The sequence below is a fragment of the Nanorana parkeri genome, unplaced genomic scaffold (genome assembly GCF_000935625.1).
Source record: "Nanorana parkeri isolate BGI_ZX_2015 unplaced genomic scaffold, ASM93562v1 scaffold213, whole genome shotgun sequence".
NCBI lineage: Eukaryota > Metazoa > Chordata > Amphibia > Anura > Dicroglossidae > Nanorana > Nanorana parkeri.
In genome coordinates this window covers 1,671,084-1,686,436 of record NW_017306481.1, presented here as the reverse complement: position 1 = coordinate 1,686,436, position 15,353 = coordinate 1,671,084, and the positions used below count along the sequence as shown (strand labels likewise).

The following is a 15,353-nucleotide window of genomic DNA, read 5'->3' as shown; positions in this document are numbered from 1 at the left end:
AACAAATGTAATCTATTGCCGCAGTCCTAAGATGTGGTGGCTGCATTCTTTTCTTTTTTTTTAGCAAATACAGAAAATACTTGTTGATCTTGCCAAAAAAGCAGTGTGCTTGTTAATGCCCATTAACTAACAATGAAGTCCAGCTTGTGTGACAACCATGGCACCTTCCATGATACAGTGCAGAAATGAGGGTAGAAGACACAGGAAGTATGTAGGTCAGTTGCAGTCTTACCAGGTAAAAAGAAAAGAACAACGTTGAAAAAAGAAAAAAAGAAAACACACACACCACTACATCGAAGGACTGCTAAGCTGCCAACATGGTAAAATTTGCTTTTTGGATTTAGAGAAGATTTAAGGAGCTTATACAAAAGGAAATTACAAGGAGCCTCTCAGTACAGCCGTCATCTGCCACAGTCAAGGCACCAATGCGTGGTTGAAGTTAAAACCAGAGCCATAGAAGAAGAAAGAAGAAATGTCACACAGCCAGAAGTACTATACAATCAGAAACACAGTCATCTGAGTCATCAAGGAGAGACCAGCAGTGACCAGTCCCAATTACAGGAAGCTCATGCAAAGAGATAAAGTCTCAAGGTGCCCATACACCTTACAATTATCTGGAGATTTTTATCTGCGATCGCATTCTTGTCCGAAAATCAGCCAGTTGATGGGAAGTGCACAAACACAATTACTGTACAACTGGGCAATTTTCATCTTTCAAGCAGGCTAGAAAATGTTTGTAGAGTTGGACGAAAATCGACTGATTAGTGGTGTTTTCCAACAACAAAATTTGCACAATGAGAATGACACAAGCGCAAATTAAAATTTGGTCTATTGATCGACGAAAATCGGCCAGTTAGTAGTGCTGACGAATGATAATCCAAACTACATTGGCCTGTGCATGATGGGCTGTTTGATCGAAAATTGAACGAGGGTGCGATGTCAGGACAAAACCCTTGTACCATGGTTGTAAGGTGTATGGCCACCTTCACGCTGCCACACAAAATTTTGGCTGGAGTTACACTTAAAAAATGTATCTGTTCCAACTTGCATACAAATTCAACTTAGGAGAACTATGATTTCCACTCACCTCATAGTTCTAGCCGACCTGTGACAATGAGACTGTCACAGGTCGGCTCAGTAGATCGGGAGGTGAGCGAACACATACCGGGTTCCCTCACCTCTCGGTCCTGTCACGGCTCTCTGCCGTGACAGGGGGAGGGGCTGGATTCCCCTCTCCCCGCTCCGATCTGCGAGCGCTGACTGGCGAAACGGACGGGGGAGGGGCGGGTACAGCTGGCTTTGCCTCTAGATAGGCAGAGCCAGCTGTCACTCACGCAGCTGGGCGGATCCCGTCATCTAAGTCGGGATCTGCTCCAGGTGCGGCGTCTCAGTATACCGCGAGCTGTAGCTCGCGGTATACTGAGCTTAGGGTAACGGGAGGACGCTAGTTTGTGTCCTCCCGTTACCCTAAGGAGAACTATGGGGAAAAACACTGACCCCATAGTTCTCCTTTAAGAACAAACCTACAGTGCCTATCTTTTTCGTAACCCGAAGACTGCCTGTACACCGTACACCATACACCTCAAAAATAAACTACGCCCTATCCTCCCACAGACAGGTGTTATACAAAGACAGAATGAATCACAAGTTAGATATTTGGATTAAACTTTTTTTTATATTAAACCATTTTCATATCCTCATAGATCTGGGTGGGGTGGAGTTTAGTGTTAAAGCTTAATATTTTCTCTATGGTGTTAATTTTTACCCCAGCGCTTTAGAAAAAAATATTAGCGAATCCTCGCAATGTGGAATAGTTCCTAGAAAGCTACTAACCCCCAACACATGAGTGCAAAAAGAAATGCAGAAGCAGAGTCCTTGCTGCGCTGTACTTTGGCTCCCTTTACATGGTGATGACCTCCATGTCACACACCAGCGGTCAGTGCTAATCCAGTCAGCATGGGGACAATCATTCATAAACCAGGTAGAAGTGATCGGTGTTTGATCAGTGCCAAGGCCATTCATTTATTCACACTGACTGTAAACGATTACTGGTGCTTAATGACAGAAACAAGTCCCACGTCGGCAGTCCCTGGGCACAATGTGCCTGCTTTCCTTCCAGTAGTAATTACACACATAGTACAGAACAGCAGGCACAGAATTATCAGATGCCGCCATGTTATTAGTTTGCCATTTATCTGCTCACGTCATGCTATAAAACTCATTACCTATTATACATAACCTTGTGGTTATATAGACAAGTAGCCTCCAAGAAGGTCAGACATGTAGAATGCCTGCGCTTTACTTGAATTCTTATCTGATAATCATAGCCTCACGTACAGCCTGTGGACTATGTCAGAGACACACTGTCATTTAAACTTCTTTACCTTGCTCTTTTATCTAGCATTGCACTAATCTGCACTGTGCAGGCTGAAGAACAGCTGTTTTTTACTGGGGTAAAGATGAATAATGGCCGACTGCAGAAAGAAACTGATATTGGCTTAGTTTATAGATAAAGCAAATATTGTCTAAATACAAGAGAGCTGTATATTTCTATTCGAATCTTGGTGTGCTCTTTGTACTTGTGCATGGAACTTTACCCTTATGCAGACACTTCCTGTAATAAAGACCAGTCACTGCTGCTCTCTCTCCTTGTGCAGGGTGACTGGACTTGTATCCGCCCCTTCCTGTAGTGGATGGGCCTGCCGGTCCCCTCCCACAGCTCTGCCATTTGCACAGTGATGAAATCGTTACAATGTTTTTATGGTAATAAATGGGTTTGCGAAGGCATCTGATGCACACAAAGTGGATTTATATCCTTTTTGGCTATTGAGAAATGTAATTTAATAAAAGGTTTTGTGTCCATAGCTCAGATTAAAAGTGTATTTAAAGCCTAAACTTATTTTTTTTAGTTTTGGATAGAGTGGCAAGGAGTTAGAAGAGGGGTAGGCAACCTCGGCACTACAGCTGTGGTAAAACTACAAATCCCATGATGCCTCTGGGAGTCATGCCTGTAGCAGTCTTGAAATGCCTCATGGGACTTGTAGTTCTACAACAGCTGGAGTGCCGAGGTTGCCTACACCGGAGTTAGAACCTTAGTCATAATATTATTACTGTAACCATGCTGAGGACACTCATCCTATTTGAACTGAAGGAATTGGGGCTGAAAAAAAGGGGGAACAAAATTGAGTTTTCACTTAACCAGAGGGGAGATCTCCTAGGGAGGGGTGGGGGGAGGCACACTTGTTTTAGTGAAAGGGTATTTTGCTCACTTTTAAGTGAAATCATCTAACTTCCCATTGTGTCTACAGGAGAAATCTCTGGACACGGATAGTAAAAAAACAGGATTTAGAATATTTTTAAAATACTCATCCAGGACTCCAAAGCATTATAGATTCCAAGTTGTGTTTACTGGACTACAAGTTGGCTTGGCTGTGAATGACAAACCTCCTTTGCTGCTATTTAATGCTCAGAACACAACACCTAGTTAATTCCACATTAATCGTCTCTAAGGGCCCATTTCACACCAGACGCTGTGAAAACCGCACAACCAGCGCATCGCACTGTGTTCTTTTTTTGTACTACTTTATTTCATTCAGCTCTTCAGGCACAACGGGGGACGAGGCAGTTGTACTGAGTCGCATCCCACTGCTCTGAAAAAAAGTGCAGCGTGTCGTACTTTTTTCCAGCACACACCACCGCGTTCCCATCATAACTTGGTGGTCTGAACCAATCCCGTCTGTGACAAGGCAAATTGCCTTGTCTTTCGTTGGGGCTGCGCTGGCCGTCATTTTCAGTGCAGCCCCAAAGCATCTGGTGTGAATCGGCCATTAACCAACCTATCAGTGGCTTGAGCATCCAGACAATTTAGCAATAAGTTAAACTGGCTCTCTAGTCTCTTGATGGATCAGCATCAATGTTAAACCTTTTCTATTTAAATCTGTTATTATATATCCTGCTCCAATTTTCTCCTTGTTTATTTTTATTTAGTTCTATTACAATATCATTGCTGGTTATTACATTATTAAGTGGTTTGTTATGGTGATTATTAGGGATGCACCGATATATCGGCCCAAAATGGCACTTTCGGCATAATGCCGAAAGTGCCATTTTCCTGCCGATACATCGGCGCATCCCTGATTTCTCTCCTCCCCGCCGGGCTCTGCTCTGTGTCCCAGCGGGGAGGAGAGAAACTGTGATAGCCGGCCGAGTGCTGCTAGAGGAGAGTGCTGTGAGTGGCCGGCATCTCTCCTCCGACACCGCTCAGCCTCCTATCACAGTCCGGCAGAGTGGTGTGTGGGCGGAGAAAGGCCGCGCTATCACAGGAGGCTGGGCTCTCCTCCCTGCTCCGTTCGCTCAGCCTCCTGTGACAGCGTGTCAGAGAGGAGACCGAGTACAAACACTCAGTGATCACTGAGTGTTTGTAGATAATTGAGGACATGGTATGGTTACTGTATCCTCAATTATGAATGAATGGGAGTGATCTACATCACCTCCTGTTCAATCATAGTTATAGTAAACATACAATGTCCTCATGTTATGAATGAACAGGAACACTCAGTATAGAGGATTCCTGTTTATTGATAACTGGGGATACAGAAAAAGACTGTGTCCTCAATCTCTTTTTCTATTTTAAAAGGGGAATATCAGGGGTCTGTTTAGACTAATATTTCCCCGAAGCCACTAAAAGTAAAGTAAAAAATATTTAATAAAAAATGAATAAAAATTAATATACAAAAATTAAAATGTTTATAAAAATAAAATAATTTAAAAAATGTGAAAAAATTAAAATAAAAAACATTTTCGGTATCAGTTTCGGCCTGACAATTTTTTTTATTTCGATTTCGTTTCTGTTTTGAAATTTCCATTTCGGTGCACCTCTAGTGATTATGAAATCTTTTTCTGTCACCAGGATAGGAGATCGGGAACAGATGCAATTATTTCCTGAGTGAGGTTCTATTCCTTCCCACTGGTTCTAAATACACTGAGACAGACTCTCTTGTAGATGCCCAAGGTATAAAGGAAATGCTGATTTACCTGTTGAAAGGAGTCTTCAAATAGCGTCTGCCTGGACACGGTTATCTTGACATGGCTCGGCAATGCATTAGACTGCAAAGAAGTGCAGAGACAAGTCAGCATGAGTGGGTCTGGTAAGAGGGATGTAGACAGAAGAGCATTGAAATAACCTGACTAATAAAGAGGATTACAAGGCAGACATCTTCCTTATCGGTGCCAGCACCTTCCCGCAGCAGCACATTTCAGTAACAAGCGCCATTCTGTCATCTAGCTTCTTAACATTTGTAATCCTCAAGCTACTATAAAAATGATTACCTGACACAAATAACGAAAGTGGGCAAGCTTCCACCGAAAACTGCGTTCATAGGCAATCTGAGGTCCCTTAGTTCTAGAAGGGAAAACGGAGGGGGGGGAAAAAAAGTTAGTTTTAGCATTTTGTAAAAATAAAACATACAGGTCTAGTGTGCTATAGGCCCAGAGGCCACAAAATCAAACTCAACTACGGTACTATTATCTCACAAAATCAATTACACAGTTCCTTCACTATTCAACCAGAGCAGAGTCTCGCTCCCATTGATGCTTTCTCCTAGTTATAAAATAAATTCGGCCGAGTGTACCCCTTTACACCAAATAATGTACAAGGGGGAACACCGGTGGCAAGAACTCCCTATTGGTACACCTGAAAGACAAAATAAACCCAGTGGAGAATAACCTTGTAGCATTTGGGTGGTAGAGTTCTCCAAGTGACATAAATGTTTGTGAAAGGAAATCTTCTCTCATCTTAAGATCTAAAGTGTGCTCATTTAAAACTATTTCCCAACATAACATTCACATAGGGATCCTTATCTGTTAATCCATTCTGGATTCTATATAGGTACAGAATATAGATTATACAGGATACATATATAGGATACATCAATGCTAGTGTCCATTCACTCATCCTGTACATGACAGAGAATCAATCAGTGACTGTGAGCAGAGGCACACAAGGGAACCCCTTCAGCTTTACATTATACATTAGCTGCTTGGTGGCAACAAACCACTGATGACCTTTCACTGCAAAACACACAACTCCCTTGTGTCAGTCTAGGTTGTTTCAAGGCTTACACCAAGAGATAAGGCAAATAATTACCCAAAAGTAGAGGTTATTTTGTATGTTACAAACACCATACTAACATAACCTACAGCTCCCTGATAAAGCTAGCAGCCAGTCGAGCCAGCTCCATAAACCAAAGCAAAACTAGAATCATCTTAGAGACATTTTGCAATAAAATGGTGAGCTAAATTCATCTACATTATTGCAGAATGAACTTTCAAATGAACATTTATCAAATGATGCACCCATGACACAGGTTTTTCAAAGCAATCTGGGCACAGCAACAGCATTTCCCTTAGAGACTGTCCCTCTCTGACAGTATTTACAGAGCTGTACATAGCAGAGACTAAAGGGTGGTGGAAGGGCTATAAGTCAATCCTCTAACTCATACAGTCACATGTGTAATCAGAGTTCAGCTATTCAGCTCCACAAACAGGCTATTTATTCCGCATGGCAACCTACATATTTCTCTCACTAAGGTTTTCCTTGAAAGGGAAATTATAATAGTGTTGGGTTAATTGTATTAGTTTTTTTTTATTTACTAGTTTTTAAACTGATGACTTATCTTTTTTTTATTTTATTATTATTTATACAGAACTGTCACCTGACACAGTGAAGTCGGTGCAGCCTGGTTTACAGAACACAAATGGAGATTTTGCAAGGAGAAACCCACTCACGTACTACCCTAAACAACCTCAACTGATATGAATGCGGAAAAGGTAATGTGCAAGACTCATAACAAAATAAACATTCTGTATCTGTAGATAGAGATAGCCAAGCAAACCGCATCCACATTATTAACCATCCCACTGATATGAGACAAAAACTGTTCAACAGCACAATTCTCTCACCGTTTCCGAGCACAGTCTGTATACTCAGCAACAAAATATATTTACATATCTACATAGTTTCTCCGATGCAAGGTAAGTGACAACATTGGTGTGAAATAAAGCAACAGACTGAATGAGCCAAAGATAAATAAAATATGTCACTAAGACAGAAAAGAGATATACATATATTATGTATATTCTTCACAGGAAAACATAGCATGGGAAAGCTGGTTCTTTGTCTTGTTAGCAACTAAGTAACTACAAATTTGTGAAGAGCATGTTTACTACAGAAAGCTTCTGCAACACGTATAGTCACTCTGCATGGTCTCTGCTTCATCACAGAGAGAAGTTGTACTGGATTTCAGTCTCTGCCTATGACTTGTGGTCACAGCACAGTACACATATGCATATAAGTGCTGCTCAAGACCACACAACCACCAGAGACCATGCAGAATTAACATGTATTGGCTGTTTCAATGGGTCAAAAAAAAGCAGATGTCTGTGGGAAAGATCAGATCAACCATCGCTGCCAAAACTCACACATGTATGCCTCTAACTTTTGTGTTTAGAGTATTTACCAATAACTTTACTCCATTCCTGGAGCTGAATGGGACATGCGTGCCATTACTTACACTGAAGACTTGCCAGTCCGAGGGTCATTGAAAGTGGTGGTCTTTGTGTTGTGATCTACAAAGTACTTTACTCCCTCTCTTGTGTAGCGGATTTCCCAGCCCTCTGGCAAAGGATCCTCATTTTGTAAACTGTGGGAAGGGAGCAACCATTAACAGGTGAGGTGGCCTTTCTGAATACAGCAATTTACTTTACAGTAACACGCAAACAGAGCATATTACATCAGTGACATTTGTATAACCGAGTGACACTAGGAGCAATCTATGGGAAATCAAATCATCTGCACACGATTATGCTGAAATGTTAAATGTATTTTAATACTGGCATAGGAAATCAATAAAAGAGAAAAACATTTTCAATAGAGAACACTTGCTGGGTGCCTAGGCATGTTGGCCCAAGGGGAATATAACCTATATTCTTATACAAAAGTAAGATCTGCAAAATTCCGTGGCCTAAGGTCAGATAACTGTCAGGATTAGAGGACTAGATCAGATTGTATTTTGCGTACCTTTCCAGTGGTCCAGTATTAAATGTGTTCACTAGATGTCGGAATTGTCCCTGAAGGAGCCACAGACTGATCAGAGATAACGGCCGATTATTTGCACAAATACAACTTGTTTGTACCATGTATGTATGCTCTAATGGCCTACAATAAGGCATCACGGGGCTTGCCAGTCTTGCAGTCTGGATATGTTGAATCTTTACTGTCCTCCAGATGATACTGGAAACTCATTTAACCAAAAAGGGGGGGTCACCAGTATGAAAACCAGTTGAACTGAAAACTAGAGATGCTGTCCAAAGCAACTATATTCAAATGGTGATTTCAAGTTCAAGGTTACAAACAAAACAGGGAGAAGGGTTACATCTTGCTACTGCAAAAAATGCTGAAAAAATGAAGTCTTTCCACAGATAATGGGCTGGTGATGGGACAATATTCAGAAACACTGCGTGCATGTGGTCTGACCACCACTATGCAAAATGTCATCATCAGCCAGAATTACTGGTAAAAACGATAACTGTTGGGTACATTCATGAAGTTACATAGAACATAATTGGTTTCCATTTTATCTTTCATTAAAAAAAAAACTGCATTAAGACATGCAATGCTGCACCAATATTATACAAATTCTTCTTGCTTCAGGAAAGTCACTCCTACCTGTTACTTCCCTAATTTATTCATAGGATGAACATGGTTCTAGAATGTCTTGATTGTACTGAAGTGCATGGAAATATGTGAATTGTCAATGTTCTGTAAATAAATGAGGACACTGCTTTTCTGAATCCGTGGTGGAATGAAGCAAAGTAATGGATAAAGTAAATGACGCAGGCACATTCTTACCCTTGTGTCCGAGGATCTTCCCACTGCGTTGTTTTTGTGTTGTGATTTACAAAATATACCCTATCTGTGGAGTCCACTCTTCTTTCTGAAAATAAATACATGTACACATTTAGGCATATTAAAAAATCCAGTGCAAACAGTACTAATGATGTGAAACGTGCAGTAACCAATTGCATTGGATCGCCTTGCAATGATCAGAGCAGTTACATGGCACCTGTCATGACAACAATATGTAGGCTGCTGATTAGCTTCTGAAACAAGTATATTGCCATTGAAGTTAGTATTCCTGATAGGAACACCTATTCCGGGTCAGTGACCTAGAAGAGAGATGATCAGCGTAACTGCCAGCCAAAGAACTAGCATTTTTTTAAATCTACAGTTACAATACAATTCAAGACAAGATGGTAAGGAGGGCCCTGCCCCTGAGGGCTTACAATCTAAAAGAGGAGGGATATATACATCTCCTTCATTCTTCAGTCTCTGCCAAGAAGACCTTTGGTCTTCTTGGCAGAGACCAAATGAATACATCTTATTCATAAATGGTATAGCAGGATAATATACATCGGCAAAATATGAAACTAAGATGTTATTGTTCAAGAGCCTCCGCAAGGAAGCTAAAAAGAGTAGGCAGAGGAAGTAGAGTGGTAGGAGAGCTCTGAATGGTATAAGAGGAGTCAAGGAAGTAGGAGTAGAAGAAGTAAAACAAGAACTAGCATTTTTAAGGGCTGCATCAATGTCAGCCTTTGTACTTCTCTCAGGACAGGTTTGCTTTCACAGATTAGTTCTGATTGGCAGCTATCATTTACGGCAGTTTACACATAGATATTGATAAGCCTGTGTCTTCCACAGGTCCATGCTTCCATAATAATGATTTATACAACTAAAATATTCTCTTACCCCAGCCTGGCGGTAAAGGTCCTAGTGGATCATTTTCCGCCGATAACATGGAAGCCTAAAATTCAACATTTTATGAGTTACTACATGCATTACTAGTGAATGTCTTCAAACATTTGCTTTAGAATATATAAATCAACTTGAAGAAAAAAAAAAAGAGAAGAGGAACAAATCACGTAGGGCCAATTCACACCTATTCGCCTGCATTGCACTACCTGCGGCACCTTTAGCTTGAGGTGTCAAGCTGTCTGTATCCATCTATTACATATAGGTTCTCAATGCATGTCCACGCACAAAATAAAAAAAAAACACAAGCCTTTTTTTATACAAAAAATTAAAATGTAGTGCAGATGTTTGCTGTTGTATACATTGCAGTGTATTCGGGGTCATGTGTATTGTTTGGTGTGCCCATTAGACGTAAATAGGCACGCCCCAAATTGCATATACAACACGTCTGTGTATATTTCATGCACTTAAATGTGAATGGGACCCTAAAGCAGCACTTTTGGCAGACATAAGAACATTCAAATATATTATGAACTCATTAAAAAAAAAAATTAAGGGTTCGCTTGCCTTGCAAAGTGCTGTCAATCTAAAGGTGCCAATACTTTTATAGCCAAAGGGAATTAGGGGATAGCCTCTCAGCCTTTTGTAGCTGGACTGGACTCCTACTGTATGAGGCAGCACACAACAGCCTCTAAAGAACTGTGAACATTTCATTTCATGGCTCCCCCTGTCTCCTCTATTCAAGTGCTCCTCAGTTCTCTTGTTTAGAGTAGAAGTTGGCCTAATAGACTATGTGAAATGATCAGATCTGCATGCACCGATTTCTATGACCAACTGAAGCTTGTTAACATGCTTAGAGATAGCGGGCACACAACCCTTTCAATGTACTGCCATTCCTTGTCTACCTGGTCTCAGACTGTGGTGGGTCCTGGACCAAGCAGGGCAGTTAGCATGCAGGTGAACAAACATGTCCTGTACTATAACAATGTTGTCTGGATCACAGGACTGACTGCACATAACTACAAATTCTTTGCAAGGAAAACAGTTGCCATATACGTATTCCAGCTGTCTTTGGCTTTTTGCCTGATCAGCTTTAAAGCCAAGTCAAATAAAACTGGATGGACTCAAGTGTGCTAGTGATGCAATTAAATAAAAGGAAACTGCAGCAATAAATGTGTGACATCCTTATAACTGCCTCAGAATCACAAATGACAGCAAGGCAATCGTATAGTAACCAGACATTCAGAATTCTCTGGCAGGATGAGGCACATGGACCTTATCCAACTTGCTGATAATGCAGGCAATTCATGGCCAATATATTACATTATACAGGCACACACAGGGGCAACTTCTTTCAGATTTTTTTTCATTTTTGTGAAACAGACATTTCCTGAAATATGAAATAAAACAACAGCCATAGATTTGGAATACACTAAGGAATAGCACTGAAATAGAGCAAGGGATAGATACCAGGGCTACAGCTTAAAAGGAAACCCATACTTGAGATACCCGTGCTGACCTCCTTTCTGAAAATGCTAGTTGCCCGACTTTCTCAGACATGCAGATCAGTACCAGCTAGTCAGAACTCGTAACCTGTGTTCAGTTAGTGACTTGGAAAGTACCAAAGCAATTTGATCTGCATAACAGCCAGAGAACTAGCATTTTCAAGAGAGGTCAACAACATATAGGTTTCCGATAATTTGGCCACCAATTTGAACCTTCAGTTTTAATAAGTTAAATACATTTTAGGTGCATCAAAATAAGATGTGTAGAAAGCCTTACAATTTCTCCTCTTTAGAAAGCAGCCACAGCCTGAGTAGAAAAAGCCGTTCCCCTGCCAGCAGTGGAAGCAGTGATCCCTGGAGAGCTCCACAATGTTCCTTGCTGGGTCAGAGCCAGAGCTCGCCAGTCAACAGTAAGCATGTGCTCATTGTAGAGCTAAAGGACTGACCCAGCAATGGAGGTGTGAGAACTCGGACAGAGCACTGCTACCACAAAGAGAGCAAGGGTCCATCTCTGCAGAATGCCGTTGTGGCTGTTTTGATGCATCTGGAATGTTTGAAGGTGATTTAGGCCTCATTCACACACAACGCAAGCAAAATTGTATATTGCGTATATACGCGTCTATGCGGGTATATACGAGCATATATGCGTGCACTATCTGCACTCCCAGAATGCATCATTTCTAATGGAAATTTTAATAAACTATACGCACATATACACGCGCAAACATGCGTATACGCAGAAATACGCTGCCCGGACGCATCTGTTCCATTCTGTTTTTGAGCATATATACGTTACGCAAATATACGGCTCCATACGCAGCTATGTGTATGGAGCCATTTATTTGCATATGGTATAATACGCACTTACGCGCGTATATGCATGGCAGTGTGAATGAGGCCTTAAAGTGAAAGTTTGACTGAGCTTTAACTGGTTAAAATGCGGGTCCTAGTGCTAACTGTTAAACTGACCCTTGAATTATAAATGTGGGGAGTACCGCCACATAGGACATAATTGCTCATCAAAATCTATCTCTGACCATATTAACCAACAAGTCAGGTAATCGAATATATTCTGTATGCAGTATCTGCACAGTGGTCATAATGATGCAACACAAAACTTAATGGTGATCTAGTTGCCAGCTATCAAGCTACAAAATGACCAGCAATCAAAGAGGGATAATGCTGAGCAGGATGAAGAATCACAAACAGTTGGCTTTCGATTTACTGTAGTTCTACTATGAAAGATGGTCTCCGGCTGCAGTGAATTAGTGCACTTTGCATATAATTGTTCTTTGCAGCGCTTTATTGATCAAACCTGTTCCTGTAAAAGAACCATTTTATGCAGCTATTATTTCATAGAAGTGTAACCAATAGTAAGCCACAAGCATTCCATCAAACTACAGTGTAAACAGACAACTAGCCAGGGTACCTCACACACCGAATAGAGGTATCGCTGGTTGAACTGCTGCATAGCGCCCTGGAGTTGATTGCGTTGCGATTGCCACTGTTCAAAGTTCCGCACAGACTCCATAGTAGGCCGCTGCCATGTTGTGGTTCTAGTGTTATGGTCGACATAGTAAACTCTTGCACGGTCATCAACCCGTCTTTCCCATCTGAAGGAAAGCAATTGAAAGCAGTTACCCATTAGACAGATCTTAAAGAACTACAAATTGATTTCTCATTTTTTCTTGGACTTGAGTCAGGTATTGATGTCCTTCAGCATCTTTACAACTTCCCATGACCCTGCTGGCCAGGATTCCTCTCATCTGTGACAGAAAATTCTATTTTTTTTAGCTCAGCTACTGGTGTCACCTGCAGAGCTGTGTGTTCTATTCGTTCCCAAGAATCAGCTAGATCGTTCAATTAAAGGAGAACTATGGGGTTAAGGCTTTTCCCCATAGTCCTCCTTAGGGTAACGGGAGGACACAAACTAGCGTCCATACGTCACCCTAGGCTCAGTATACCGCGAGCTGTAGCTCGTGGTATACTGAGACGCCGCAGCTGAAACGGATCCTGACAATTGTGCCAGGATCCGCCCAGCTGCGTGACTGACAGCTGGCTCTGCCTATCTAGAGGCAGAGCCAGCTGTACCAGGCCCCTCCCCCGTCCGTTCCGCCAGTCAGCGCTGGCGGATCAGAGCGGGGAGGGGGGAATTCAGCCCCTCCCCTGTCACTGCAGAGAGCCGACAGTCTCATGGTCACAGGTCGGCTAGAACTATGAGGTGAGTGAAAAGCACTCACCTCATAGTTCTCCTTTAAGTGAGGCATTAGCTAACCTACCATCCTGCTTTTCTGTTGCTAGCTTTAACTGCTTAGCTGTTGAAGCTCAGGTCTGAGGCATATGGCCTTACATAGTGCTTACATACAGAAAAATCTATATCCATTACTGCTAAGATAGGGGAGTGACCTCCTTGTGAGGTCTCTGGACAGATATAACCCAGCCACAACTCCAACTAAATAGGCAAAATAGTTTATTAGTTTTATTGAATATCATAAAGTATCTTTTTTTTCCCTAATGCAACAACTCTGAAACTGAAAGTTAAACATTAAAGGGCATGCATGCCTTAAACTGTGTTACATTTGGTTTTATTTATATGTCATCCTGCAGAGTCTGTGCTAGAATTTTCCTCAGCATTAGTGGGAGGCGATGAAGGCGGTGCCTTCATATAAGGGAAGTGATATAATCATTCTGCCACAGGAAGTTCTCTGTAGGAACTACCTTCATTCTTTGTCAGGAACTGGGCATCATGCAATGTTCTTTCCATCTCCACACTAATCCTTCCTCTCTCCTACTTCTCTATGAGTCAGTTGTTTTACTAAATTCAGCTGTCAATCAAATGGGAAGGCACAACACAGAGCAGGAGTGCTTGTAGTCATGTGCTTTGCCCCTCATGCAAATCTAGGGGAGGCGTGAAAAACCACAGATCCCACAGTCAATGGAGAACATACACAGGTAACAACATGAGTGATAGTATTGACCCTTGATGGCGCTGGAGGCCAAACGCTGATCAAAACCACGATAGAGAAGAGACGTAATTCCTCACACGGAGTACTGCCTGGGATGGAATTTTCTTGCCTTGCACCAAGCAAACGATGCAACTGCAATGGTAGACTTTATGAGCAGTTGATTTCCTAGCCTTTAGGTGCGTAGGGACAACCAATTCTGAAAGATCCTATCCCTAAGAACCTAAGCTTCAACGGCCAAGCAGTTAGAGTTAGCGACAGAAAAGCAGGATGGTAGGGTCCACAGAGAGGCCACTTGGAATTGAACTCGGTCCAATAGCACCTAGTGCCACATCCCCCTGGGCCAGATCCGTGCTATGAGGATCACCTGAATGCACTGCATCTCAATCCTTCGGAGTAAGTGAGCAAGTCATTTTAGAGGGGGGTAAAGCTAAAGATCAACCTCTCTTTTTCCTGGCACTCCACAGGGTAAAGCCAAGGAGTAGCTGATCTGAAAGCTGCAAAAAGGAGCCTATGTGGCTAGACAGCAACTGAAAAATCTCACTAGTTGATAAACAAGCAAAAGAGAAAATAGGAAGTTTCTTGCTTCCCTCAAAGCAGAGAGAAGGGGTCAGTTTTCCCGCAACAATGTAAGGGCCGATGAGAGTGGGAGGAGTTAAGACTGGGCTGTCCTTACAGCTCTTGCTTGCCAGTGTCCAATCTCCAGCAGCATAACCCAATGATCCTGAATACACCTCACATGTCCGTTTAAGAAAACTGTCATCAATCATATTTCATTTGTATCATTTTGAGGAATAATATACATTGTTAGAGTCCTTGCTTTCATAATTTCCAGATTAGCAATGTTGCCACTGCCATCTGGTTCCTGCAGAGGGTGGTGTGAGACTGATTGTAGATAGCCCTCTGCAATACACTGCATGCCTACTTTGTAACCAGGAATTAACTAATGTAGCTGGGTGAACCTGCTGATATCCATTCGTTGTTTAACCCCAAATACCATCATGTCTCGCTGATATACATACATACATACATACATACATACATATATATATATATATATATATATATATATATATA

General features: G+C 41.8%; 1 protein-coding gene across 2 annotated transcripts in view; it reads right to left on the bottom strand.

Annotated features, from left to right (window-relative positions):
- WWP1 (WW domain containing E3 ubiquitin protein ligase 1) overlaps positions 1 to 15,353 on the bottom strand; it is a 152,118-nt gene that overhangs the window by 19,272 nt on the left and 117,493 nt on the right. The window contains exons 10-15 of one of the 2 annotated variants that reach the window (XM_018555778.1): positions 12,743 to 12,926; positions 9,806 to 9,860; positions 8,909 to 8,993; positions 7,572 to 7,700; positions 5,329 to 5,401; positions 5,035 to 5,106 (exon numbers count right to left, since the gene is read on the bottom strand). In XM_018555778.1, the coding sequence (XP_018411280.1) occupies positions 5,035 to 5,106; positions 5,329 to 5,401; positions 7,572 to 7,700; positions 8,909 to 8,993; positions 9,806 to 9,860; positions 12,743 to 12,926 (598 nt within the window). The remainder of the gene's footprint in view (positions 1 to 5,034; positions 5,107 to 5,328; positions 5,402 to 7,571; positions 7,701 to 8,908; positions 8,994 to 9,805; positions 9,861 to 12,742; positions 12,927 to 15,353) is intronic. The other variant, XM_018555777.1, reaches the window with a different exon arrangement.